The sequence below is a fragment of the Chlorocebus sabaeus genome, chromosome 11, assembly GCF_047675955.1.
Source record: "Chlorocebus sabaeus isolate Y175 chromosome 11, mChlSab1.0.hap1, whole genome shotgun sequence".
Classification (NCBI taxonomy): domain Eukaryota; kingdom Metazoa; phylum Chordata; class Mammalia; order Primates; family Cercopithecidae; genus Chlorocebus; species Chlorocebus sabaeus.
In genome coordinates this window covers 63,638,076-63,665,506 of record NC_132914.1, presented here as the reverse complement: position 1 = coordinate 63,665,506, position 27,431 = coordinate 63,638,076, and the positions used below count along the sequence as shown (strand labels likewise).

The 27,431-nt window shown below is 39.0% G+C and overlaps 1 protein-coding gene across 12 annotated transcripts in view; it reads left to right on the top strand.

The window, feature by feature from the left end:
• GRIP1 (glutamate receptor interacting protein 1) overlaps positions 1-27,431 on the top strand; it is a 723,532-nt gene that overhangs the window by 642,814 nt on the left and 53,287 nt on the right. For all 12 annotated transcript variants that reach the window (XM_037987743.2, XM_037987719.2, XM_008003935.3 and 9 more), the window contains 2 exons: positions 7,683-7,752; positions 22,104-22,249. In XM_037987743.2, coding sequence (XP_037843671.2) covers positions 7,683-7,752; positions 22,104-22,249 — 216 coding nt within the window. The remainder of the gene's footprint in view (positions 1-7,682; positions 7,753-22,103; positions 22,250-27,431) is intronic.

Here is a 27,431-nt window from a genome sequence, read left to right as displayed (position 1 = left end):
CATCTCTGGAAGCATACCAGCAGAGCCTTTATGGCTCACAATTCATACCTAATTGACTGAGAAATGAGTTTGTCTGATTTTAGACACAGTGAGTGAGCAGTTTCAGACTAATTTTCTTAAGTTCTGATGACACATTTGCAGCATATTAGCACTAGCCATTTCCTTTATTGATGTTATTGCTATAATATAGAGTGATTTATTGTAGCAAAAAAAGTGGGACAGCCTAGCAGAAGGATGCAGTTCAGGACTGGAAGTCACATCCTGATGCCTCAACACCTTAGCCAGTCAGAAACCTCAGAGCTCATACCTTCCTGCACAGCCCACCTCTCTTTCAAGTCAGCGAGTCCTGATTGTCTCTGTCACGTCCCATTATCAGTAAAGTCCTTTTTACATGGGTGTTTTCCCTTGAGGTTTTATTACAGGGGTTTGTGTCTACTTTGTACCAGGCATGGCACTCTGCAATTGCATGTGTTTTCTTACTTAATCCTCAAAGTAGCTCTGTAACATCTATCTCCATTTTACAAAAAGGAAACAACAACTCAGCTGGGTAACCTGCCCAAAGACCAGGGGCTCATAAAAAGTGAAGCAGGGATCCAAACCCATTGTCTCTGACTTAGCACCGGCTTTATTTTCACCACACCACTCATCCCTATCACCATCTGATTGATGAAACTCCCTATATCCTATATCAGAAAAGCAAAAGGCAGTATTTTGCGAGTACAGTGAATTCATTGGCTTTCCTTTTTAGTTCTGACTGAAATGTTTGTAGGAACAAAGCCTTGCTTTATTTTCTTATAAAATCATAAAGCAGCCTTTGTGATGACAAGCACAGCAAATCTGTCATTTTTCCCCTAAGTCTTAAAGTGTATTTAGAAGAGATTGGTTCCTGTTATTTTGCCAACTTTGCAGTAAAAACCTCTACTCACTGCTCCATTTCAAATCAAGTAACTTGTTTTACTTACCATGTATGATGTATACAGTTGCAATTAAAGTACAACTGAATGATTAAGAGTTTGTGTGTGTGTGTGTATGTATATGTGTGTGTGTGTGTGATGATGAGTGGTTTTTAAATTTCTGAGGTCAAAATGTAACCAAACCAAACTTGGGTCCACTTGCCCAGCATATAGAAAATGCCAAACACTGACACTAGGATTTTCAGCAAGAGAAAGTGAAGCATTTGTTGCAAGGCACCAAGCAAGGAGAATTAGGCAGCTAATCCTTAAGACTTGAACTCCCTGATGGCCTAGATGGTTTTTAAAGGTAGAAGGCGGAGGTTATAGGCAAAGTCATAAATCAGTACATGGAGACTTTACATTGGTTTGGCCCAAAAAGGCGGGTATCTTAAAGTAGGGGTTACAGGTCATAGGTGGATTCAGAGATTTTTTTTTTTTTTTTTTTTTTTTTTTTTTTTTTTGCAGTTGGTTAAAGAAGCAGGGCTTTGTGTAAAATCTTAGGGTCAGCAAAAAAGGAAGGTTAAGGTGTGGCCTTTAGGCGTGACTCTCTCCAGGCCCCTCAGGAAGAAATTTAGAACAAAAAACGGTAGAGTTCAATTCTCACTTCTCCCTTATCTCCATGAGATCTCTGAGGTCTATGTAATGGTGGTCAACATTTTCCATCTGGTGTGGGTCCAGGTTTCTGAAAACCAGCTTAAGAACATATGTTAAGATATTATCTTTTAGTTTCTATGGGGAACCAAAATGCTCTGTGATTCTGACTTGCTTGGGAAGCTATTGTTTAAGTTCTCAGTATTGTATCTTCTTGCTTATAGGGTTGTTCATTTACTTTTCAAGCCTACCTAGGTGCCTGGAATTTCCCTTGAAAGGACTATTTTTTTTTTTATTTCTATGTTTGGGAGGGGGTGCCCAGCAGGACCCTAAAAGGGGTCCCTGCTCTGTTTCAAAAAGACAGTAGCTTGAACACAGCCTTTACTTCTTCTCCCTACCTACACTCCACTTTAAATGACAATATAAGATTTTTCAAAAGGCAAAGCCTCATAAGGACAAAAAGAAAAGGAAACTAGACAACAGCAACCAAATTTGGCAAAGAAGATAAAGAAAGATGAATTTAACTGAAGAAGCAGAGGGGAAGCTGATAATGAGCCTGATTTCTATCCTATACTCCAAAGAGGCTTAGGGACCAGAAACTTCAGGAAGTACATTTGATGGAAAATCCTAAGGCAGAGGATTGGTTGAAAGACTGCTAAGAATGACCTTAGTCTTTAGATGCCTTCCCCAGCTCCCAAGTACCCTTCCCCTACCCTGGCAGAAGCCTAGAGTTTTATTCTCTGGAAAGCATGCAATAGAGAGTTCTTTGGACTGAGAGCACACAGCTGAATGCGGCAGTACTGCTTTAAAAATGGAAATTAGGTGAAGGTTTACATACTACATGTTGAGACTCAGAGCCTTCTTCCCTCAGGAAGCTTAAAGAAGCCAGGTAGCCAGGCTTAATAGCCTTCAAGTGGGAAGAAAAATCAGGACCATCTGACCCAAAGAAACAGCCCAGCCTGAACTTACAGTTAAGACTATAGTCCACAAGCCCCACTTGGGTACACCAAGTTTTTGAACAGCTGTTTAGGGCCACACTCTTTAATATAAACAGACAGCTAAGAGAAAAATGGACACTCAAGGAAGAATCTAATATGTGAGGCTGTCACCAGAAACAAAGACGGAAATCAGAGAAATAGCACATGCGGGAAGAAGAAAACAAACCAAACAAAGAGAAACCTATCATTGACATCATTAGCAACAAATATATTGCATTCATGAGGTGAGCAGGAAGTGGATGCTTTTACAAAATGACATTCAGAGGCGAAAAAAGAGACCTTGAAAAGAGTACGGCAGAAATGAAGAAACTTCAATACAAATATTGGAAAATAAAGTTAAGGAAAATGTCCAGAAATTAGAACAAACAACAAATAAATGAAGAATCTGGAATAGACGAGAAAATTATACAGGTTGAGTCCTAATGACACAACATCCAAGTAATAGGTGTTACAGAAAGACAGAGGAAAGAAACACATCAAAGAAATAATTGTATAAATGTCTTAGAAATTATGGATTTATTTTCAGAATGATGGGTCCATACCTATGGATAGAAATAGCCACAGAAAAGCTTGCCATCAAGAGATCTGAGAAACTGGACAAAGCAGTAATCTTAGAGGGTTGCAGTGCTGGGGCAGCAGGGCATGGTGGGGTGTCATACAATGTGTTAGAATAATACAAACAATAATCAAATAATCAGAATAGCATCAGGCTTTTTAATCACTACTCTGGAAGCAAGAAAGCAATGGAAAAGTGCCTTCAAATTTCTAAAGGAAGGATTGCCAGCCTAGAATTCTTTACTCAGCGAAGTAGTCAATCAAATGTGAAGGTAGAAAATGACATTTTAAGCTATACAAAGTCTCAATAAACTCTTCTCCCTTGCAGTCTTCCTTGGGAAGCTACTGGAGAATGTGCACCACCAAGAGTGAGAGAAAGTAAAGCCAGAAACAGGGAGAGTTGGGTTTAGGATACAAAGGCTCTAAGGATGCAAGAGACAAGAGAATCTCTGGGTTCCCAGGATTTGTGGGAAGGAAGTCCCCAAGATCTGTGTGGCAAACCTAGAAAGCAACCAGTCTAGACAGGTTAGCAAACTCTGATAGAATTCCTAATAAGATTTAACACATTGAGAGAAGATTTATATATCCTGGGAAATATAAGGAGTTGAATTAATAATAAACACGAGAAAACAAAGCAAATAAAAACATCAAGACAACAAATAATTAAAGGAAATACATATTCTGCAGAAAAGGAAATAAATCATGGAATGCTATATGACTTATCTCTGGATGCTGTTGACATAGTCATGCTAAAATAAATATCAAATGTTGATTAGCTAATAAATACCAAAAATTATGACAAAATGGTATTGGGAAAATGGAGGGACAAGAAGGGTATATGAGTATGTTAGTGGTCTAGAGGTTGGAGAAACTAACTCTTCATCTTTCATAATAGAAAGTAAATAGAAATGACTAACACCAAAAAATAATTTGGTAGTAATAGTCATATGTTATATAGCAATACGGAAACAGCCAAAAGAATTGAAAGCGGTTGCACCTGGAGAAGCAAGATATTGAGAACGGCTCTTTCAGAATTATTGACTCTTTAAATTGTATATGTGTATATTTTTGGTACAAAGAAAATAAATTTTAAAAAGTAATATAGTAAGTTGTTTCCTTGTGAGTACCAAGAATGTATATCTTAGGCAGAATGAAAAATCTCAATATTGCAATGTTACTAAAATGAATTCTTGTGATCTGGGATAAAATTTCCAATGACATTGTCTTGCTGGATTGCAGAAGAGCTGTAGACACAGATGACAATGATGATTTCTGAACAAGCTTGTAAATGACTCAAATAACGCAAATCTAGTAACAACAGAAACACCTGCATTGGAGATACAAGTGACGAATTTGAATTAAAATCATTTCATAAAATAGGAATGAGAAAGAGGCAATACTAATATATATTGTATAACAAAGGATTTAGCATCATTGCTCTTTTTTGTCAGATTTTTAGTTGTGTGTTTGACCAGTTAAGTTGAAATTTCAAGGAGTTTGAAATTTCAAAGAGATGTGATTGTTTTTTCTGTTTCAGAACTTAATAAGCTTTTGTTGCCCTTTTCTTCTTAATCACACTCTTGGAAGTATTCAATGTCCTTCCCCATCCCCATATGATCGAATCACTTCACAGAAGAGAGAAAACTATTTCATGCCCAATAACCTCAGGAGATTTAACCAGCTCCTCTCCTTTTTATTCAGCTTCTCTGGGGTTTCATAATCAGTGCCCAGAGCAGAGGTGCCTGTCTCGTAGTTGGTGTTCAATAAATATGTACTAAATAAATGAATGGTTCTGTGGAGAACTCCAATCAAATTCCAGAAACTGAGTGAATGCTAGTATATTCTCATTCAAAGGATTACAAACTCAGAAGCCTTCATGGGTGAGGCAACTCAGGGAGTGAGATCAGCCCAATGAGGATAGAGGCAAATGGGAAATCTAAGCCTCCGTCTAAAGGAGGTAGTGGAAAACTTAGTCCACTGTTGTTAAACAATAATAGCAACAATAAACATTTATGTAATTCATTATGTGTGCACTCGTCCAGTCTCTTTACATATAATAGCTCACATAATCGTCCCAACAGAAACTATGGTAAGCACTGTTATTCATCAACACCATTTTGCAGATGAGGAAACTAAGGCACCTAAGGACTGTGTGCTCAAGCACATATAGCTAATAAGTGGTAGAGCCAGGATTTTAGATCCGACCATTCTGGCTACCAAGACCTGTCTCTTAATCATGACACCATATTGCCCATCTATTTTTTTTAAAAAAGAAGCCATGTATCTATATAAAATCTACTAATTTGTAAGTGTTGGCAACTAAATATTTTTAAAGCACTACTAGCCAAGCAAAGCATGCTTGGTTTGTGACTCCTTCTTAGGTAGTAAAAAATTAAAACATGGGGCTAGGATACACAAACCATGACTGGTCCGCCAGACCATGCATAGCCACATTTAACATGCATGGTGGTGATGGGCAGGATCTCATACAGATCTGGATGACATACTTCTGGGTTCAACCTCATTATCCCAGTGGGCATCCACCCTATTGACTCCATTAAAGGAGAAAGAGAAGAATTAGTAAATGTGAAAATGGCCACCATACATGTCTGTAGACCATGAGAAGTTTCAGACTCCTCTGCAAAGCCGTGTGGGTTTGACCAAGAGCTCGTAGTGCTATATTCCTCTCTTTCAAGGATGACAGATAGGTCTGATGTATTTTGTTGCCTCTGCTATTGTTTGGTTTTACAGACCATTTCAGTGGAACATGGATTTTTTTAAAAGCCAAAGGAAACATTGAGTGCTGTGTGATGGTTACTACAGCTTGGCAAAATATTGTGTCAATTCATTGGCAGATGCTAGAAAAGCTATACTTGCTGGTACTAACAAAGTTTTTATTTCTGTGCCCTATGACCAGAACAATTTGCAGTTTTGAAATATGATGTAACTAGAAATCCTAGATGCTTATGTGCCTCTAGAGGCATTCTATCAAATCATTGAATGGAGTTTTAAATTATGACTTAATTAAAGTGAAGAGAATGTTTTGCATTCTTTGCTAGCAGCTAAGAATAATGATTGAATGAAGCCCCATTAGCATTTACTCTGGACTAATTTAGACAGTGGGTAAGGTATCGGTATATGTGTTTTCTTTTTCTTGAAATGTTGTGTTAAGGTATTAAGCCATCTGTTCTTGTGCATAAACATTTTCCTGGGATTCAGATGGGATTATGGGATATGATATGGCTCTATGATTATTATGGGGTGATCAGACTGTTTATAATAAAATCTTACTTTAGGGGCCTGTTAATGATCTCTAGAAGAAAACCTCTCCAGCCTTCAGGTTGGCAAAATGTCTCCTTTCAGAGGCAAATTGTTTTTCACAAATGTTGGTATGGCTAATTTTAAGGATCAGATTCCTGCATTAAATGTAAACCTCTAAGTCAAGATGATTTTTTGTATTTATATGGACTATAATTAGTTTCTAGGGTTAATTCTAAGTAGGCGCATTTCTAATTGTTTTTTATTCCCATAAATGGAAATATTCCTAAGAAAATTAATAAAGCCCAAAACTGATCACTGTGCAGTATAATAGTTTTATCTATAAATGTAATAAAAGTTACATGTACATGTTTAGAATATCAGCATATATAAAAATTTAGTTAACTAGTAACAAAATATTTACTAAAAAAAAAAAAAAGAGAGTCACATTCCAGGAGCTTTCTAAGTATGAATTTGTGAGCAGAATTTAAAGATTTAGAGTCCATCTAGCAAAAGATTTCCTTGTGGAGAAAAAAAAAGAACTTCATTTATTTATTTATTTATTTATTTATTTATTGAGACAGAGTCTTGCTCTGTTGCCCAGGCTGGAGTGAGTGGTGTGATCTCGGCTCACTGCAACCTCTGCCTTCTGGGTAAAAGCAATTCTCCTGCCTCAGCCTCCCATGTAGCTGGGACTATAGGCATGCGCCACCACGCCTTTCTAATTTTTGTGTTTTTAGTAGAGATGGGGTTTCACCATGTTGCTCAGGCTGATGTCGAACTTCTGACCCCAGGTGATCCTCCCGCCTCAACCTCTCAAAGTGCCAGGATTACAGGCATGAGCCACTGTGCCTAGCCAAAAAAAAGGAACTTTAAATCAGTGATTCTTATCCACTTTCCCACTCTACACTGGAGTAATATGGCATATTCCCATCAACAGTAGTGTCTCCTCACTGGAAAAGAATAGAAGAAGGGGTAACTAAGGGGAGCCCCCAATTGATTTTAATACTTTCCAACTGAGGTACCCACCCTTCAGGTCCTCTCTTGGGAATTGCTTATTAAAATAGATTTAAATCTAATGGGTACTTATCCAATTGCTTTCTCTAATTACAAATTTAAAGTGGCATTGCTTTAGTTTTTGTTTGTAAATATTTCAACCCAAACATTTGTATAGATATAATGTGCATACTTGCTCATTCATTTGCTGACCATCTTTGTTTTGTATACAAACGTTACTTGCATTAAGTTATTATAAAACAGGGGCAATGTACAGTAAAGGGTGAATAATGGATATGAAGATGTGATTATTCTATCTCCATTATTACAGCACCATCTAGTAGAAAACCAGGAGACCCCCTAGTCATTTCGGATATCAAGAAAGGAAGTGTGGCACACAGGTAAGGAAAATAGGTTTTCTGATTCATTTTAAGCCCTCTCTTAATTTAAGTATACATGATACCTTCCACACCCAAAGCAAACCTTTCTAATGGGTCACTGTATTTTCAAAAACTTCCAAGCAGCCACTGTTAATTGATCATATTTGACATCCCTAGATGCAGTGGCTCCATAGATCTCCTCCTGCTTATCAATTTATTTATACACAGCTGAAAATGTTTCTTAGGGTCTCTCATGAGTCTAGCATAGGCTCTCCTTCACTGATCATCTTCCGTTCATTTTCTGACCAAAACCAAAAACCTGAAAGTAGCCGCACTTATTAGAGGTACCCAAACAGAGGAGATAACTTGTGCAAGAGTTTTGCTGTTACCAGAATATCCCCTCTGGGCAAGCAAGATTCTTGAGCGTTAAAATGTTCATGTTACCTATTTGGCCCATATACCATCAAAATCAGGACGTTTCAAATTTTTAATTTCATAAATAAAAATATTTTTAAATGATTGAGGATACTGATATAAGACCATTAACTTTCTTTTTGTTTTCCAATTCAGGACTTAAAAAAATTTCAACCTATTATCACAATTATTTTATTAAATACTTTATTTTATTTTTGAGACAGAGTGTCTCCTCTGTCACCCATGCTGGAGTGCAGCAGTATGATCTCGGCTTACTGAAACCTCTGCCTCCTGGGTTCATGTGATTCTCCTGCCTCAGCCTCCCAAGTAGCTGGGATTACAGGTGTGCACCACCATGCCCGGCTAATTTTTGTATTTTTTTACTAGAGACGGGGTTTCGCCATGTTGGCCAGGCTGGTCTCAAACTCCTGACCTCAGGTGATCCACCCACCTCAGCCTCCCAAAGTGCTGGGATTACAAGTGTGAGCCACCACATCCAGCCCAAGAAATACTTTAACATTAGAAAAGTAGGAAGGACATTGTATGAGTTTAGAAGTGTATGTACAGGCTCCACTGCTATGACAAAGAGACATCTAAAGACAGTGGATCAAACAAGACAGAAGTTTCTCTCTTAAAACAGTTGGGAGATAGGCAGGCAATCCAGGGCTGAGGGAGCCATCCCAGCAACTTGTCAGTTATTACCATTTTTTTTTAATTTTTAATTTTTGTGGGTATATAGTTGGTATATATATTTATGGGATACAAGAGATATTTTGATAAGTCATGCAATGCATAGTAATTACATCATGGAGAATAGGGTACCCATCCCCTCAAGCTTTTATCCTTTGTGTTACAAGCAATCCAATTATACTCTTTTAGTTATTTTTAAGTATGCAGTTAAATTACTACTGACCATAGTCACCCTGTTGTGCCATCAAATACTAGGTCTTATTCATTCTATTTTTTTTTGTACCCATTAACCATCCCTACTTTACCCACCCTGACCCCCCCCCCCCCCACTACCCCTCCTAGCCTCTGGTAACAATCCTTCTACTCTCTATCTCCATGAGTTCGATTATTTTGATTTTTAAATACCACAAATAAGTGAGAACATGTGATGTTTGTATTTCTGTGCCTAGTTTATTCCACTGAACATAATGACCACCAGTTCCATCTAATGCGTTGCAAGTGACAGGATCTTGTTCTTTTTTATGCCTGAATGGAACTCTGTTGTATATATGTACCACATTTCTTTTATTCATTTATCTCTCAATGGACACTTATGTTGCTTCCAAATCTTGGCTGTTGTGAACAGTGCTGCAGCAAACATAGGAGTTCAGATATCTCTTCAATATTCTGATTTCCTTTCTTTTGGGTATATACCCAGCAGTGGGATTGCCGGATCATATGGTAGCTCTCTTTTTAGTTTTTTGAGAAACCTCCAGCTATTTTTATGGTGGTTGTACTAATTTACATTCCCATCAACAGAGTATTCAGGGTTCCCTCTCCTCCACATTCTCTCCAGCATTTGTTATTGCCTGTCTTTTGGATAAAAACCACTTTAACTGGGGTCAGATGATATCTCATTGTAGTTTTGATTTGCATTTCTCTGATGACCACTGATGTTGAGCATCTTTTCATATGCCTGTTAGCCATGTGTATGTCTTCTTTTTAGAAATGACTATTCAAATATTTTGGTCATTTTTTAATAGGATTACTAGATTTTTTTTCCTACAGACTTGTTTGAGCTCCATGTATATTCTGGTGATTAATCCCTTGTCAGATGGATAGTTTGCAAATATTTTATCCTGTTATGTGAGCTGTCTCTTCACTTTGTTGATTTTTTTTCTTTGCTATGAAAAAGCTTTTTCACTTGTTGTGATCCCTTTTGTCCATTTTGCTTAGGTTGCCCATGCTTGTGAGGTATTAAGACATATTTGCCCAGACCAATGTCCTGGCGAGTTTCCCCAGTGTTTTCTTGTGGTAGTGTCATAGTTTGAAGTCTTAGATTTAAGTTGTTAATCCACTTTGATTTGACTTTTGTATATGGCAAGAAATAGCTGTCTAGTTTTATTCTTCTGCATGTTGATATTCCGTTTTCCCAGCACCATTTATTGAAGAGATTGTCTTTTCCCCAGTGTATGTTCTAGGCACCTTTGTCAAAAATGAGTTCACTGTGGGTGTGTGGATTAGTTTCTGGGTTCTCTGTTCTGTTCCATTGGTCTATGTGTATATTTTTATGCCAGTACCATGGTGTTTGGGTTACTATATGTCTGTAGTATAATTTGAAGTCAGATAATGGGATTCTTCCAATTTTGTTCTTTTTGCTCAGGATGGCATTGCGTATTCTAGGTCTTTTGTGGTTCAGTATAAATTTTAGGATACTTTTATCTATTTCTGTGCAGACTGTCATTGGTATTTTGATACAGATAGCATTGAATATGTAGATTGCTCTGGGTAGTATGGACATTTTAACAATATTGAGTCTCTGGTTTATAAACATGTATTTTTTTCTATTCGTTTGCGTCCTCTTCAATTTCTTTCATCAGCATTTTACAGTTTTCATTGTAGAGATCTTTCACTTCTTTCATTAAGTTAATTTCTATGTATTTGATTTTATTTGTGGCTCTTGTAAATGGGATTGCTTCTTTAATTTCTCTTTCAGATTGTTCATTGTTGGCATATAGAAATGCTACTGATTTTTGTATTATTGATTTTGAAGCCTGCAACTTTACTGAATTTTTTTAATCAGCTCTAATAGTTTTTTTTTGTGGAGTCTTCAGGTTTTTCGAAATGTAAGATCATGTCATCTGCAAACAAGGATAATTTGACTACTTCCTTTCCAATGTTGATATGCTTTTTATCTTTCCCTTGTGGGATTGCTCTAGCTAGGACTTCCAGTACCATGTTGAATAACAGTGGTGACAGTGAGCATCCTTGATGTGTACCAGATCTTAGAGGAATGGAATGGCTTTCAGTTTTCCTCATTCAGTATGATACTGGCAGCAGCTCTGTTGTATATGGCTTTTACTATGTCGAGGTATATTTCTTCTTACCCCAGTTTTTTGAGGATTTTTATCCTGAGGGATGTTAAATTTTTTTTCAAATGCTTTTTCAGCATCAATAGAAATGATCATGTGATTTCTGTCCTTTATTCTATTGACATGATGTGTCTCACTGATTGATTTGCATAGCTTGCACCATCTTTGAATCTCTGGGTTGTGATCCAGCTTGGTTGTGAATCATCTTTTTAATGTATTTGTGACTTCACTTTGCTAGTATTTTGTTAAGGATTTCTGCATCAATGTTCATTAGAGGTTTTTGGCCCATAGTTTTCATTTTGTTTTTCTGTCTTTTGTGTGTGTATGTGTGTGTGTTTGTGTGTGTGTGTGTGTGTGTGTGTGTATCTTTGTCTGATTTTGTTATCATGGTAATACTGGCCTTACAGAATGAGTTTGGAAGGATTTCCTCCTCCTCTGTTTTTCAGAATAGTTTGAGTAGGATTGATATTAGTTCTTTAAATGTTTGATAGAATTAGGCAGTGAAGCCATTGGGTCCCAGGTTTTCCTTACTTGGAAGCTTTTTATTATGACTTCAATCTTGTTACTTATTACTGGTCTGTTCAGGTTTTGAATTACATCATAGTTCAATCTTGGTACATTGTATGAGTCTAGAAATTTATTCATTTCCTCTAGCTTTTCTAATTTATTGGCATATAGTTGCTCAGAGTAGCCACTAACGATTCTTTGAATTTCTGTTATATCAGTTCTAATGTCCCCTTTTTCATCTCTGACTTTATTTAGTTGGGTTTTCTCCTTTTTTTTATTTTTGTTATTAGTCTGGCTAAAGCTTTGTCCATTTTGTTCACCTTTTTAAAAACATTTTGTTTCATTGATCTTGGCATTGTTTTCTTCTTTTCAAATTCATTTATTTTTGCTCTGATCTTTGTTATTTATTTTCTACCACTAATTTTGGGTGCAGTTTGCTCTTGTTTTTCTGATTCTTTAAGATGCATTGTTAGTTTATTTATTTGATGTCTTTGTTCTTTTTTGATGTAGGCACTTATAGTTAAACATTTCCTGCTTAGTGCTGCTTTTGCTGTATCCCATTGGCTTTAGTATGTTGTGTTTCCATTATCATTTGTTTCAATACATTTTTTAACTTTCTTATTAATTTCTTCATTGGCCCACAGGTCACTCAGAAGCATGTTGTTTCATTTCCATGTGTTTGTATAGTTTAAAAAATTCCTCGTGGGTTTTTTTTTTCTTCAAATTTTATTTTAAGTTCCAGGGTACATGTGCAGGATGTGCAGGTTTGTTACACAGGTAAACATGTGCCATGGTTTGCTGCACAGATCAACCTATCTTCTAGGTATTAAGCCCAGTACCCATTAACTATTCTTCCCGATGGTCTCCCTCCCATCATCTCACCCATGAGAGGCCCCACTGTGTGTTATTGCTTCCAGTGTGTCCATGTGTTCTCGTTGTTCAGCTCCCACTTATAAGTGACAACAAGCAGTGTTTGGTTTTCTGTTTCTGTGTTAGTTTGCTGAGGATAAAGGCTTCCAGCTCTATCCATGTACCTGCAAAGGACATGATCTCATTCCTTTTTATGGCTGCATAGTATTCCATAGTGTATATGTATCACATTTGCTTTATCCACTCTATCATTAATGGGCATTTGGGTTGATTCCATGTATTTGCTATTGTGAATAGTGCTGCAGTGGACATACACATGCATGTATCTTTATAATAGAATAATTTACATTCCTTTGGATATATACCCAGTAATGGGATTGCTGGGTCAAATGGTATTTCTGCTTCTAGATCTTTGAGGAATTGCCACACTGCCTTTCACAATAGTTGAACTAATTTACATTCCCACCAACCGTGTAAAAGTATTCCTTTTTCTCTGCAGTCTCACTGACATCTGTTGTTTCTTGACTTCTTCATAATTGCCATTCTGACTGGCATCAGATGATATCTCATTGTGATTTCAATTTGTATTTCTCTAATGATCAGTGATGATGAGCTTTTTCTCGTATGTTTGCTGACTGCATGAATATCTTCTTTTGAGAAGTGAAGTTCTTTATAGACTCTGGATATTAGCCCTTTGTCAGATGGATAGATTGGGAAAATTTCCTCCCATTCTGTAGGTTGTCTGTTCACTCTGATGATAGTTTCTTTTGCTGTGCGGAAGCTCTTTAGTTTAATTAGATTCCATTTATCAATGTTTGCTTTTGTTGCCATTGCCTTTGGCATTTTTGTCATGAAATCTTTGCCTGTGCCTATGTCCTGAATGGTATTGTCTAGATTTTCTTCTAGGGTTTTTATAGTTTTGGGATTCAGATTTAAGTCTTTAATCCATCTTATTTTATTTTATTTATTTTATTTTATTTTGTATAAAGTGTAAGGAAGGGGTCCAGTTTCAGTTTTCTTTGTATGGTTAGCCAGTTCTCACAGTGCCATTTATTAAATAGGGAATCCTTTTCCCATTGCTTGTTTCTGTCAGATTTGTTGATGATCAGATAGTTATGGGTGTTTGGTGTTATTTGTGAGTTCTGTATTCTGTTCCTTCAGTCTATATGTCTATTTTTGTGCCAGTACCGTGCTGTTTTGGTTACTGTAGCCTTGTACTATAGTTTGAAGTTGGGTAGTATGATGCCTCCAGCTTTGTTCTTTTAGCTTAGGATTGGTTTGGCTATACGAGCTCTTTATTGATTCCACATGAATTTTAAAAGTTTTTTTCTAATTCTGTCAAGAATGTCAAAGGTAGTTTAACAAGCATGGCATTAAATCTATAAATTACTTTGGGCAGTGTGGTCATTTTCACGATGTAGATTTTTTCTGTCCATGAGCATGGAATGTGTTTCTATTTGTCTGTGTCCTCTCTGATTTCTTTGAACAGTGGTTTGTAGTTCTCCCTGAAGAGGTCCTTCACTTCCCTTATTAGCTGTATTCCTAGGTATTTTATTCTCTTTGTAGCAATTGTGAATGGGAGTTCTTTGATTATTTGGCTCTCTGCTTGCCTATTGTTGGTGTATAAGAATGCTAGTGATTTTTGCATGGTGATTTTGTATGTTGAGACTTTACTGAAGTTGTTTATCACAGCTTGAGAAGCTTTTGGGCTGAGATGATGGGGTTTTTTAGATATAAGATCATGTCATCTGCAAAGACAATTTGACTTCCTTTCTTCTGATTTGAATACCCTTTATTTTTTTCTCTTGCCTGATTGCCCTGGTCAGAACTTCCAATATACTATGTTGAATAGGAGTGGTGAGAGGGCATCCTTGTCTTGTGCTGGTTTTCAAGGTGAATGCTTCCAGATTTTGCCCATTCAGTATGATATTGGCTGTGGGTTTGTCCTATATGGCTTTTACTGTTTTGAAGTATGCTCTTTCAATACCTAGATTATTGAGAGTTTTTAAATGAAGGGATGTTGAATATTATTGAAGGCCATTTCTGCATCTATTGAGATAATTATGTGGTTTTTGTCTTTAGTTCTGTTTATATGTTGAATCACATTTATTGTTTTGTGTATGTTGAACCAACCTTGCATCCCAGGGATGAAGTCAACTTGATCATGGTGGATAAACTTTTTAACGTGCTGCTGGATTCAGTTTGCCAGCATTTTATTGAGGATTTTTGCATCCATGTTTATCAAGGGCATTAGCCCAAAGTTTTTTCTCATTGTTGAATATCTCTCCCAGGTTTTGGTATCAGCATGATACTGGCCTCATAAAATGAGTTAGGGACAAATTCCTTATTTTCAATTGTTTGGAATAGTTTCAGAAGAAATAGTACCAGCTCATCTTTGTACCTCCGTTAGAATTCAGCTGTAAATCCATGTGGTCCTGTGATTTTTTTGGTTGGTAGACACTATTTATTACTGTCTCAATTTCAGAACTCATTATTGGTCTGTTTGTTCTCATTAGTTTCAAAGAATTTCTTGATTTCTGCCTTAATTTTATTATTCACCCGAGGGTCACCTGGGGGCAGGCTGTTCAATTTCCAAAGTAGTAGCGTGGTTTAGAGCAAATTTCTTAATCTTGAGTTTAATTTGATTGTGCTGTGATCTGAGAGACTGTTATGATTTCAGTTATTTTGCATGTGCTGAGGAATGTTTTACTTCCAATTATGTGATCGATTTTAGAGTAAGTGTCATGTGTCAATGAGAAGAATATATATTCTGTTGTTTTGGAGTGGAGAGTTCTGTAGATATCTATCAGGTCCACTTGATCCAGAGCTGAGTTCAAGTCCTGAATATCTTTGTTAATTTTCTGTCTCAATGATCTGTCTAATATTGTCAGTGGGGTGTTACAATCTCCCACTATCACTGTGTAGGAGTATAAGTTTCTCTGTAGGTCTCTAAGAACTCTCTTTATGAATCTGGGTGCTCCTGTATTGGGTACATATGCATTTAGGATACTTAGCTCTTCTTGTTGAATTGAACCTTTTCTTCTGTCTTTGTTGGTTTAAAATCTCTTTTCTCACAAACTAGGAGTGCAGGCTCTTCTTTTTTCAGTTTTTCATTGCTTGGTAAATTTTCCTCCATCACTTTATTTTGAGCCTATGTGTGTCACTGCATATGAGAAAGGTCTCTTGAAGACAGCATACCAAGAGGTCTTGGCGCCCTCTTTATCCAGTTTGCCATTCTGTGTCTTTTAACTGGGGCATTTAGCCTGTTTACATTTAAGTTTAGTGTTGATATGTGTTAATTTGATCCTGTCGTCATGATGCTAGCTGGTTATTTTGTAAACTTGTTTATGTGGTTGCTTCTTAGTGTCACTGGTCTGTGTATTTCAGTGTGTTTTTGTAGTGGCTAGTGATGGTTTTTCCTTTCCATATTTAGCACTTCCTTCAAGAGCTCTGGCAAGGTAGGCCTGGTGGTGATGAATTCCCTCAGCATTTACTTGTCAGAAAAGGATCTTATTTCTCCTTTACTTATGAAGTTTAGTTTGGCCAGATATGAAATTCTGGATTGGAAATTATTTTCTTTAAGAATGTTGAATATTGGCCCCCAAACTCTTCTGGCTTGTTGGTTTCTGTAGAGGTCTGCTGTTGGTCTGATGGGCTTCCCTTTGTAGGCATCCTGGCTTTTCTTTCTGGCTACCCTTAACATTTTTTTCGTTCATTTTGACCTTGGAGAATCCAATGATTTTGTGTCTTGGGGTTGATCTTCTCATGTAGTATCTAACTGAGGTTCTCTGGATTTCCTATATTTGAATGTTGGCCTATCTTGCTAGGCTTGGGAAGTTCTCCTGGATTATATCCTGAAGTATGTTTTCCAACTTGGTTCTGTTCTCCCCATCTCCTTCAGGTACCCCAATCAGTCATAGATTTGGTCTTTTTACATAATCCCATACTTCTTGGAGGTTTTGTTTATTCCTTTTTATTCTTTTTTCTCTATTCTTGTCTGCCTGTCTTATTTCAGAAAGATAGTCTTCAACTCTGAGATTCTTTGTTCCACTTAGTCTGTTTGGCTATGGATACTTATGATTGCATTGTGAAGTTATCATGTTGTGTTTTTCAGCTCCATAAGGTCATTTATGTTTCTCACTAAACTGGCTATTCTGGTCATCAGCTTCTGTAATGTTTTATTATGATTCTTAGCTTATTTGCATTGTGTTAAAGTATGCTCCTTTAGTTCAGTGAAGTTCATTATCACCCATCTTTTGAAGCCTACTTCTGCCAATTCAGCCATCTCAGCTTCAGCCCAGTTCTGTGCCCTTGCTGAAGAAGTATTGCAGTTATCTGGAAGAGAAGAGGCACCCTGGCATTTTGAGTTTTCTGCAATTTTATGTTGATTCTTTCTCATCTTTGTGGGCTTATCTGCCTTCAATCTTTGAGGTTGCTGACCTGTGAATGGAGTTTTTGTGGGGTCTTTTTATTGATGATGTTACTGTTGTTGCTTTCTGTTTATTTGTTTTTCTTTTAACAGTCAGGCCCCCCTTCTGTAGTGCTGTTGTGGTTTGCTGGGGGTCCACTCCAGACCCCAAGCCTGGGTCCCTCCTGCACCTGGATGTATCACCAGTGAAGGCTACAAAACAGCAAAGGCGGGAGCCTGCTCCTTCCTCTGAGAGCTCTGTTCCAGAGGGGCACTGACCTGATGCCTATCTGGTGACCTGGAGACCCCTGTTGGGAGGTCACACCCAGTCAGGAGGAACGGTATCAGGAACCTGCTTAAAGAAGCAGTCTGCCTGCTCCTTGACAGAGCAGGTGCTCTGTCCTTTGGGGAACCACCCTCATCCAGACCGCCCAGACTCTCCAGAGCCAGCAGGCAGGAAAGGCTAAGTCAACTGAACCAGAGAGACCATGGCTCCCCCTCCTGCAAGGGGCTCCATCCCAAGAAGATCATAATTCTGTCCATAAAACCTTGGCTTAGAGTGAATTTCTTAACCTTGAGTTTAATTTGATTGTGCTGTGGTCTGAGAGACTGTTATGATTTCAGTTATTTTGCATCTGTAGTTGCTGAAATTCCCACAGGTGGTCTATAAGGTTCTTGTACTATAAGGTGGTCTATAAGGTTCTTTCTCTATGTTTGGGAAGTTCTCTGTTATTATCCCTTTGAATAAAGTTTCTACCCCTATCTGTCTCTCTACTTCATCTTTAAGGCCTGTAACTCTTAGATTTGGCCTTTTGAGGCTATTTTTTAGATCCTGTAGGTGTGCGCCATTGTTTGTTTGTTTGTTTGTTTGTTTGTTTGTTTGTTTTGAGACGGAGTCTCACTTTGATGCCCAGGCTGGAGTGCAGTGGTGCAATCTTGGCCCACTGCAACCTCTGCCTCGTGGGTTCAAGCAATTCTCCTGCCTCAGCCTCCCACGTAGCTGGGATTACAGCCACACACCACCATGCCCAGCTTTGTGTGTGTTTGTGTGTGTGTGTGTGTGTGTGTACTTTTAGTAGAGACGGGGTTTCGCCATGTTGCCCAGGCTTATCTCAAACTCCTGACCTCAAGTTATCTGCCTACCTCGGCCTCCCAAAGTGCTGGGATTATGGGTGTGAGCCACCATGCCTGACGCAGTTTTGTAGTTGTTGTTGTTTTTTCTGTTTTATTTTGTCTTCTCTGGGTATGTATTTTTAAATATCCTGTCTTCAAGCTTACTAATTCTTTCTTCTGCTTGATCAATTATGTTGTTAAGAGACTCTGATGCAATTTTTTAATGTGTCAATTGCATTTTTCAACTCCAGAATTTCTGCTGGATTTTTTTTTTAATTATTTCAATCTCTTTGTTGAATTTATCTAATAGGATTCTGAATTTGTTATCTGTATTATCACAGACTCAAACTTCATTGTTTCCTCAAAACAGTAATTTTGAATTCTCTGTATGAAAGACCACATATCTCTATTTCTCTGTGATTGGTTTTTCGTGCCTTATTTAGTTCACTTGGTGAGGTCATGTTTTCCTGGATGGTCTTGATGCTCGTGAATGTTCATTGGTGTCTGAGAACTTAAGAGTTAAGTATTTATTATAGTCTTTGCAGTCTGGGCTTGTTTGTACCTGTCCTTCTTGAGAAGGCTTTCCAAGTATTTGAAGGGGCTTGCGTGTTGTGATCTAAGTTTTTGGTCACTTCACCTGTATCTCCATTAGGGGGCGCCCCAAGTCCAGTAACACTATGGCTCTTGCAGACTCAAAAATACTGCATTGGTGGTCTTGGGTAAGATCCAGAAGAATCTGGATTACTAGGCAGAGACTCTTGTTCTCTTCCCTTTCTTCCAAACAGATACAGTCTCTCTCTCTGTGCTGAGCTACCTGAAGCTGAGGGGTGAGGGGGTGACACAAGCACCCCTGTGGTCACCACCACTGGGACAATGCTGGTTCAGATCTGAAGCCAATATGATACTAGGTCTCAAATAAGGCTGCCAGTAAACCCTTATCTGGCTACTGCTAGTCCATGTTCACTCAAGTACCAAAGGGTCTATAATCAGCAGGTGGCAAAGCCAGGCAGGATAGTATCCTTCTTTTCAGGGCAGTGAGCTTCCCCTGGCCCCTTGCAGGTCTAAAGATGCCATCCAGGAGCCTGGTCCTGGAGACCAAAACCTTAGGAATCTACCTGGTGCTCTATTCTACTATAGCTGAGCTGGCACCCAAGCCACAAGACAAAGTCTTTCCCATCCTTTCTATAAGGAAAGAAGTCCCTCCCCATGGCCACCACCACTGCTCCAGGCCCATGGCAAGTACTGCCTGACTATTGCCGATGTTCACTCAAGGCCCAAAGGCTCTTCAGTCAGGTTGTGGCAAATGCTGCCGGGGCTGGGACTCTTCTTTCAAGGCAGTGGGCTCCCTTCTATCCCAGAGCAGGTCCACAAACATCCAAGAGCTAAGGCCTACAATCAGGGACCCCAAGAGCCCACTTGGTACTCTACCCCACTGTTGCAGAGCTGGTACCTAAGCTGCAAGTCCTTTTTACTGTTTCCTCTGCTTTTCTCAAGCAGAAACAGCCTCCCCATAGCCACCACAGCTGGGAATGTGCTGGGTCACACCTAAAGCCAGCACAACTCAGTCTCACCTAAGGCCCACAGCAAGTACTACCTGGCTACTGCTGCTGATTTTATTTTTTATCATATTTGATTTTATTTATTTTTTGAGACAGAGTTTCATTCTGTTGCCCAGGCTGGAGTGCAGTGGTGTGATCTCAGCTCACTGCAACCTCCACCTCCCAGGCTCAAGTGATTCTCCTACCTCAGCCTCCCGAATAGCTGGGATTACAGGTGTGTGCCACCACGCCTGGCTAATTTTTGCATTTTTTGTAGAGATGGGGTTTCACCATGTTGGCCAGGCTGGTCTTGAACTTCTGGTCTCAAGTGATCCACCCCCCTTGGCCTCCCAAAGTGCTGGGATTGCAGGCATGAGCCACTGCACCCAGCCGTGCTGCTGATTATTCAGGGCCCAAGGGATATTTAGTCAGCAGGTGATAAATGTTGCCAGGACTGGGTCCTTCCCTTCAAGGCAGCAGGTTCCCTTCTGGCCCTGGGTGTGTCTAGAAATGTTGTCTGGGAGCTAAGGCCTGGAAAAGGGGCCTTAGGACTCTGCCCAGTGCCCTGTCATACTATGGCTGAGCTGATATCAAAGCTGCAAGACAAAGTCTTCTTTAGTCTCTCCTCTCCTCTACTCAAGTAGAGTGAAGATTTCTCCAGGAGTTGTGAGCTGTGCTGTGTAGGGCTAGCGGAGGGGTGTTGCAAGCACTCACTTAGCCACCCCAGCTAGTTTCTCATTAGGTCACATGCCCCCCAAGTCTACTGGCTCTGAGCTCAGCACAGCATCAGGACTTGTCCAGGAATTGCAGTCCTTGTGGCTTTAAACTGTCTTTTGAGTTTATTTAGTACCCGAGAACACTTTAGCCTGCAGCAGTGAGGTGTGCTGGAACTCAAGTTCTGACCACTGGAGTGGGTGATTCCCCTGTGCCTAGGGCTGATCTAAATGTTCCCTCTGTGGATATCAGCTGACTTCTGCCCAGTGTTGCTTTCCGCTGTGACAGGGTAGCACTGAGTTTCAATGTAGTCTCTCCATCACTGTGTTCTGTCTCCCACAAGTGCACAGTTTTTCTCTCTATGCCATGTGGGTGCTGCAGAAGCGGTGGGGGAGGGGCTGGCATCATCAATTCAAAACCTTCTTTCCTACCCTTTTCAGTGCCTCTTTCAATGATATGAAGTTAAAACCAGGTACTGTGATTGCTCACCTGATTTTTGGTTCTTTTAAAGGTGCTTTTCCACATGGATAGTTGTTAAATTTGGTGTTCCTACAAGGAGGACAGTTAGTGGAGGCTTCTATTCAGCCACCTTGCTCTGCCTCCCTCCTGCTACCATTTTCTAGCTATAGGCAGGAGGTGGGGAGGGTCCCCAGAGAGTCTGGGGCATGCATTTTTAGAGGGTAACTTAAAAGAAGGGAAAAGAGAATGGGTGCTGGGAAACAATCAGCAGTCTCTGGCACAGACATAATGCATAAAAGGCTATTCTTACAAATCTGTGTATATATACATATATGCACGTAGAAACATATACATACTACATTCACATTATTTTTTTCGTTTCACTATGGACCTTAAAAATTTTCAACAGACCGCCGGGCGCGGTGGCTCAAGCCTGTAATCCCAGCACTTTGGGAGGCCGAGACGGGCGGATCACAAGGTCAGGAGATCAAGACCATCCTGGCTAACACGGTGAAACCCCGTCTCTACTAAAAACACAAAAAACTAGCCGGGCGAGGTGGCGGGCGCCTGTGGTCCCCGCTACTCGGGAGGCTGAGGCAGGAGAATGGAGTAAACCCGGGAGGCGGAGCTTGCAGTGAGCTGAGATCCGGCCACTGTACTCCAGCCCGGGCGACAGAGCAAGACTCCGTCTCAAAAAAAAAAAAAAAAAAAAAAAAAAAAAAATTTTTCAACAGACCTACCCTGGTCCACAGCCAGTTTTAGAGTCCCAGTGGCCACTTTCCAAATAAGCTATGGATTCATCTATAAATTTTCTTGCTACTCCGGCCATAGTAAGTTTCCAGATGCAAGTGGAAATAGCAGAGGTTCAAGCCTTAGGCTTCCACTAACTCTATTACACCTTGCCTTCTCTCATTCTCTCAGCGCTCTCCTAATAACTGGACTACCAAGGATCAAAAGTAATACAACAATATGGAGAAACACAAGGATACCCGGGTCTATGCAAACCCTCGCCCATTACCTCCCTTCCTAGGAATTGTATGCTTCCTGAGTGACACTTATATATGTTCTTGTTTAATTGAAAAAAGTATAAGAAAAAATGGTTTTAATACTCTGCAATTTAATGTCATGGCAGGCAACCCAAATAAGACTAGAAGAAGGGAGGGAGTTGTCAATAAAGTACAATTTAAAAACAGTTGAACCTCTTTTCCTCTAAAGACTACCACGGTGCTACATTATGCTTAATGCCTCTTTAAATGGCCTAGTTAAGTGCTCATCATTAGTCATCTGTTACTATGCATTCACTAACAGAACTGGGACCCTGGAACTTGGGGATAAATTGCTCGCAATAGATAATATCCGGCTGGACAACTGTTCCATGGAAGATGCAGTTCAGATCCTCCAGCAATGTGAAGACCTGGTGAAGCTCAAAATCCGCAAAGATGAAGATAATTCAGGTATTGAGAGCATCCTTAGTTAAAACTGATTTTTCGAAATGCCCATCTGTCACCAAAGATATTAGATCTTGATGTTTTACATACAACAGCTGGCTAGTGACATGGCAGCAGTGTTTCACAGCTAGAAGAGCCTTTAAATTTTGTGTTGAGAGTGTAGTACGAATTTTAAATAATGATGCTTGTAAATGATATCATTAAGATAATTTCATTATAGAAAACATTATAATTGCATGAAATAATTTTTAAAGATGATATCTAAATCATCGTCTAATACCACACTAATACAGTGAAACTGGTGGTTTTCTAGTTTTTGTTGATAGTCCTATGGCATAACTATAAACAAGTGGATGTTGCATTTTTTTACCTAATTTTACATTATAAACATTTGATCATTTTATAAACTCTGAATATCTATCATTTTTATTGACTGCCTGTGATTTATGTTTCTTCTCTTCTTAAATCACTATATTGCTTCCAATTGTTTCATTATTGTAAATAGTACTCTCATAGACATCTTTATACATAGGTATCTTTATTCAGCTTTTCAACTTTTTTTTTCTTTTGAATTAGTTCCTGAGAAAATATTCCTAGAAGCAGGATGGCTGAGTAAGAATACAAAGGAAATGTCTATGATTCCTGAGGAGCCAGTCATGCCTCACGTTGCTTTTCAAAAGGGCTATATACATTTTTTAGGCCCTCCAATGAAACTTAGGAGGGCATAGAATCATCTGAAGAGTTTATTAAAACACAGATCCTGGGCACCACCCCAGGTGGGACCTGAGATTCTGGATTCCTAATAAACATCCAGATGCTGCCACAGCTGTGGTGCAAGGAGCACACTTTGGGTTGCCCTGAAATAAGAGACATCCTATCTGATTATGATAAGAATATAGAGCCAATTGAAAAGTGTCCATTCATCAAAAGAGTCAGATAATGTGGGGAATTACAGAATGTGATATGGATCCATAAAGTAAACATTTCATTTACAATTTTGCCAATCTTGTGGGTAAAGTCAAGGCCTTTCCTATGAACATGGTTCTGCTGATTATAGTCACAAGTCTAAATGTTTGCCTAAACCATATCCACAATATGGGTAAAGTCAAGGCCTTTCCTATGAACATGGTTCTGCTGATTATAGTTACAAGTCTTTTTGTTTGTTTGCCTAAACCATATCCACAATATATATTTTATGACTTCCAGTTTTATTTTGGTTTGTTTGGTTTTTAATGCAGTGAGACTTTAAAGAATTTATAGTAATCTGAATGCCTCCTCCACCTAGATTTTGGTCTTCCCCAGTGTTTTAGAGTTTTTCTGCTAGGTAATTAACAGTAGATTTTATGTTTGTTTGTTTGTCTGTTTTGTGTTTGTTTTGTGTGGCACACCCAGGCTGGAGTGTGCCATAGAGTGCAGTGGCGCCAACTCCGCTCACTGCAACCTCCACCTCCCAGGTTCAAGCAATTCTTGTGCCTCAGCCTCCTGAGTAGCTGGAATTACTGGCATGCATCACCTTTCCTGGCTAATTGTTATATTTTTAGTAGAGATGGAGTTTTGCCATGTTGACCAGGCTGGTCTCAAACTCCTGACCTCAATTGATCTGCCCACCTCGGCCTCCCAAAGTGCTGGGATTTCACGTGTGAGCCACTGCGCCTGGCCATAGATTTTTGCCTAACGAACCCTTATTGAATCTTTCCCAACCATTGGATTTTATTTTCATAGAACAAGTACATTCATATTTCATAGGTTATATAAGATTAATTAAATTACATAGTTAAAATAAGTACAGCTGGCATAAACAGGTTTAGGAATAAACATAATTGCCTCTAAATTTTGAAGTTTACAACTCAAGCAGGAGCAGGAGCAGAAGTGCAGAGGGGCTAGATAAAGAAACGTATTGCTCTGGAGCATGCCATGGCATTGATCTGTACATTTTATGATAGAGGATGAACAGCCACAATTAATTCAGTAAATTGGTTAAGTGGAGATTGGTTGAGAGAGCATCTACTGTATATAATTTCATTGCAACCAGTAATGAAGTTGTGGCAATGTTCTGGGATTTCCTTAATCAGGTCATCTAGATCTAGAGTTCATGGTTATGTCAGGCTATGTGTTTATGATTCCTATTCAAAGTAAAAAAAAAAAAAAATCTATAGTTACATCCATCAGTACAATTGATGATGATGATATCCAAATATATTTTATAACCAATGTTTAAAAATATGCACAGGTTTGCACTCATTATTTCCTAAGCAACTGATTTTCTGTGCCAACATTTGCATTTCTCTCCTTACAAGCCTGCTTCAGTTGCACTTTCTTTTAGGGATTTATTTCAAAAGAGGGAGTAAGCCTTTCGCATCAGCCTGGGTTCTGTCCTAGTCAAGAGGCAAAGCCCTGTGGAGAAACCTGTTTTGCATGATTTGCCCTGCTCAGCAGATGTCAGCTACCTTCCTTGCAAAGTGAAAAAGCCAAGCCAGAGATGAATGTGTGTAGTGGGCACAGTTGGCAATGCATCCAATTTCAAAGCCAGGCTGTGTCTGCCGGTTGGCAGGAGTTTCTCAAACAACTGAGCACTTGGAGAGCTAGACCTTACTTTCAGTTACTGATTTCCTTTGCCTCATTTTCCCCCTTTATACACTTCCCCTACAATCCCTATGTAAACTATTATGATAGTTATTGTGCTTATTAAATATTTTTTAATTTTAAGAGGTTCTGGTTTTAAAATCCTAAACCTTCCATAGAAAAACATGCAACCACCCAAAATAAGACTATAGATATTGGCATGAGAGACATACTTACCCAAACCAGATTTTCTCATACTGATATACAGAAATATATACTCATTCAGACATGGTTTTACAAAAGATCACTATTTGCAAATTATTCAGCTATTGATTTTGAAGAATTTATGTGATCCTAGTATTCTCTTCCCTTACAACATTATAATTTGAGTACCTGAATTCATTTTTATTCAGAGCAAAGTAAGGGAGGAAAAAAAACATTATTCAAAATGTAAAGCCTGACCACAGATTATTTAAAGGCAAACTGAATCTTTACAAAGAGCAAATGTTTTAAAATCAGACATGATATGATGAAGAATGGAAACTCAGAAGAAGAGATGGTAGGAGGGGGATGAGGGACCAAAAAAAATACTTATTGAGTACAGTGTGCAGCACTTGGGTGATGGGTGCACCACAATCTCAGGCTTCACCACTGTACAATTCATCCAGGTAATGAAAAACCACTTGTACCCTTAAAGCTATTGAAATAAATTCTTTTAAAAATATCAGACCTCAGTTTAAAGTTCAGCTCTACCACATTTGAGCTGTGAGAGTCTGGGCAACTTGCTAAACTTGTCTGAGATTTGGTCCCATTTTCAGTACCATCTACATAATGATACCCATCTCAGGGAGCTATTGTAACTTACTGAAAGAAATACTGGCACAGTCCATACTCCACTCAGTGGGGACTATTTGTATTCTAATTACCTCCTGAAATCCCTTTCTCTGCATTCGTTCTGATCCTTTATCAAGATATGACTGAGTGGAAAATAAGCCATTGACCCTTCAGACAGTCACTGATTTTGAAAGTTTGATATTATGCTTAATCTGAAATTATGCTGGTGATCAGAATGATCCCATTAAATAGTTGCCATGCTTTGTCTCAATATTTTTGAATGGTAATATTCAGTGTATATTCTCCACCCCCAGAAATGTTGCTCGTACTAATGTAGGCCCTCTGCACTTCAGGAGTTTTCCAGCCCTTTAACGGCTGGCTGCTCTCCTTCCTTCAGTGATGATTCTCTCTCCGGTCACAGGAAGTTCATAACTATACTTGATGTAACTTGGTTTCCTAAGCTAGCTTGTACTGCAAATGGGATTTAACAGATACTGCTTCAAAATGTAAGCATTTCTTCCAGCTTCCCAAGTCTCACTACCCTGCTGTGTACCTTACCCAAGGAGATGGTAGAACTATTCCCAAATGCTGCTGAAGCCCTCGATTTTCAGTCATGCCATCAGCATTCATTTATTGTCTATGAAGTATCAGGCAATGACTACCGGTTCTTAGATAAAAAGGACACAATCCTGCCCTTAAATCAGTTACCACCAAATAGGAGAAACAAAAGAAAATCAATAATTAACAATATGGTGAATGTCATAAGGATATGCACAAAATATTCCACAATGGTAAGAGAATGTGAAGGCATCCATTTGAGCCTGAGGACCTGAAGGAAAAGATTCTAACAACCTGGGTCCCGAAGAGGTTTGTGAAGTGGTGCAGAAAGTTAGGGACAGCATGGCACACTCCAGTAGGCAGATATGGCTCAAGCAGAACATATGTGCAAGGACTTTGTAGTAGGTAAGCTAGAAAGGTATACTGGAGCCAAGTCATTATGGGCCTTGTAAATCATGTTAATAAATTTGAATTTTATCCCAGAAACCAGTGGGGAGCCATTAAAGGAATTAAAACGGGAATGAGGCCCACTGGACTTGGTTAGTGACCATTGGTTTTAATCACTTTACGAAAGCGCTGAATGAGCCATTCAAGAGAGTCTGAATTAACTCTGTTTCTAGCCCAAGCTGGGGGAAACAGTGGAATGAAAGACGAAGAACGCCAGACTGGCTTCATAACTGACAAGTGGGAAACTTAGGCAAATTAACTTCTCTGAGCATGAGTTTCCTCATCTGTAAATGTCCATTTAATGCTTACTTTAATTGGCTGTTTTAAGGATTAAAGGAGGAGATATATACATATATATACACACACACACACATATATATTTAAAGTAAAGGAGGAGATATATATATATGTGTGTGTGTGTATATATATATATGTTTTTTGTTTTGTTTTGTTTTGTTTTTGAGATGGAGTTTTGCTCCTGTCACCCAGGCTGGAGTGCAATGGCACAATCTCGGCTCACTGCAACTTCCGCCTTCCAGGTTCAACCGATTATCCTGCCTCAGCCTCCCAAGTAGCTGGGATTACAGGTGCCCGCCACAACCATGCCCAGCTAATTTTTTGTATTTTTAGTAGAGATGGAGTTTTGCCACGTTGGACAGGCTAGTCTTGAACTCCTGACCTCAGGTGATCCGCCCACTTTGGCCTCGAAAGTGCTAAGATTACAGGCGTGAGCCACCACGCCTGGCCTAAAGGAGGTAATATATTTAAGAACTCGCCAATAAGTTTG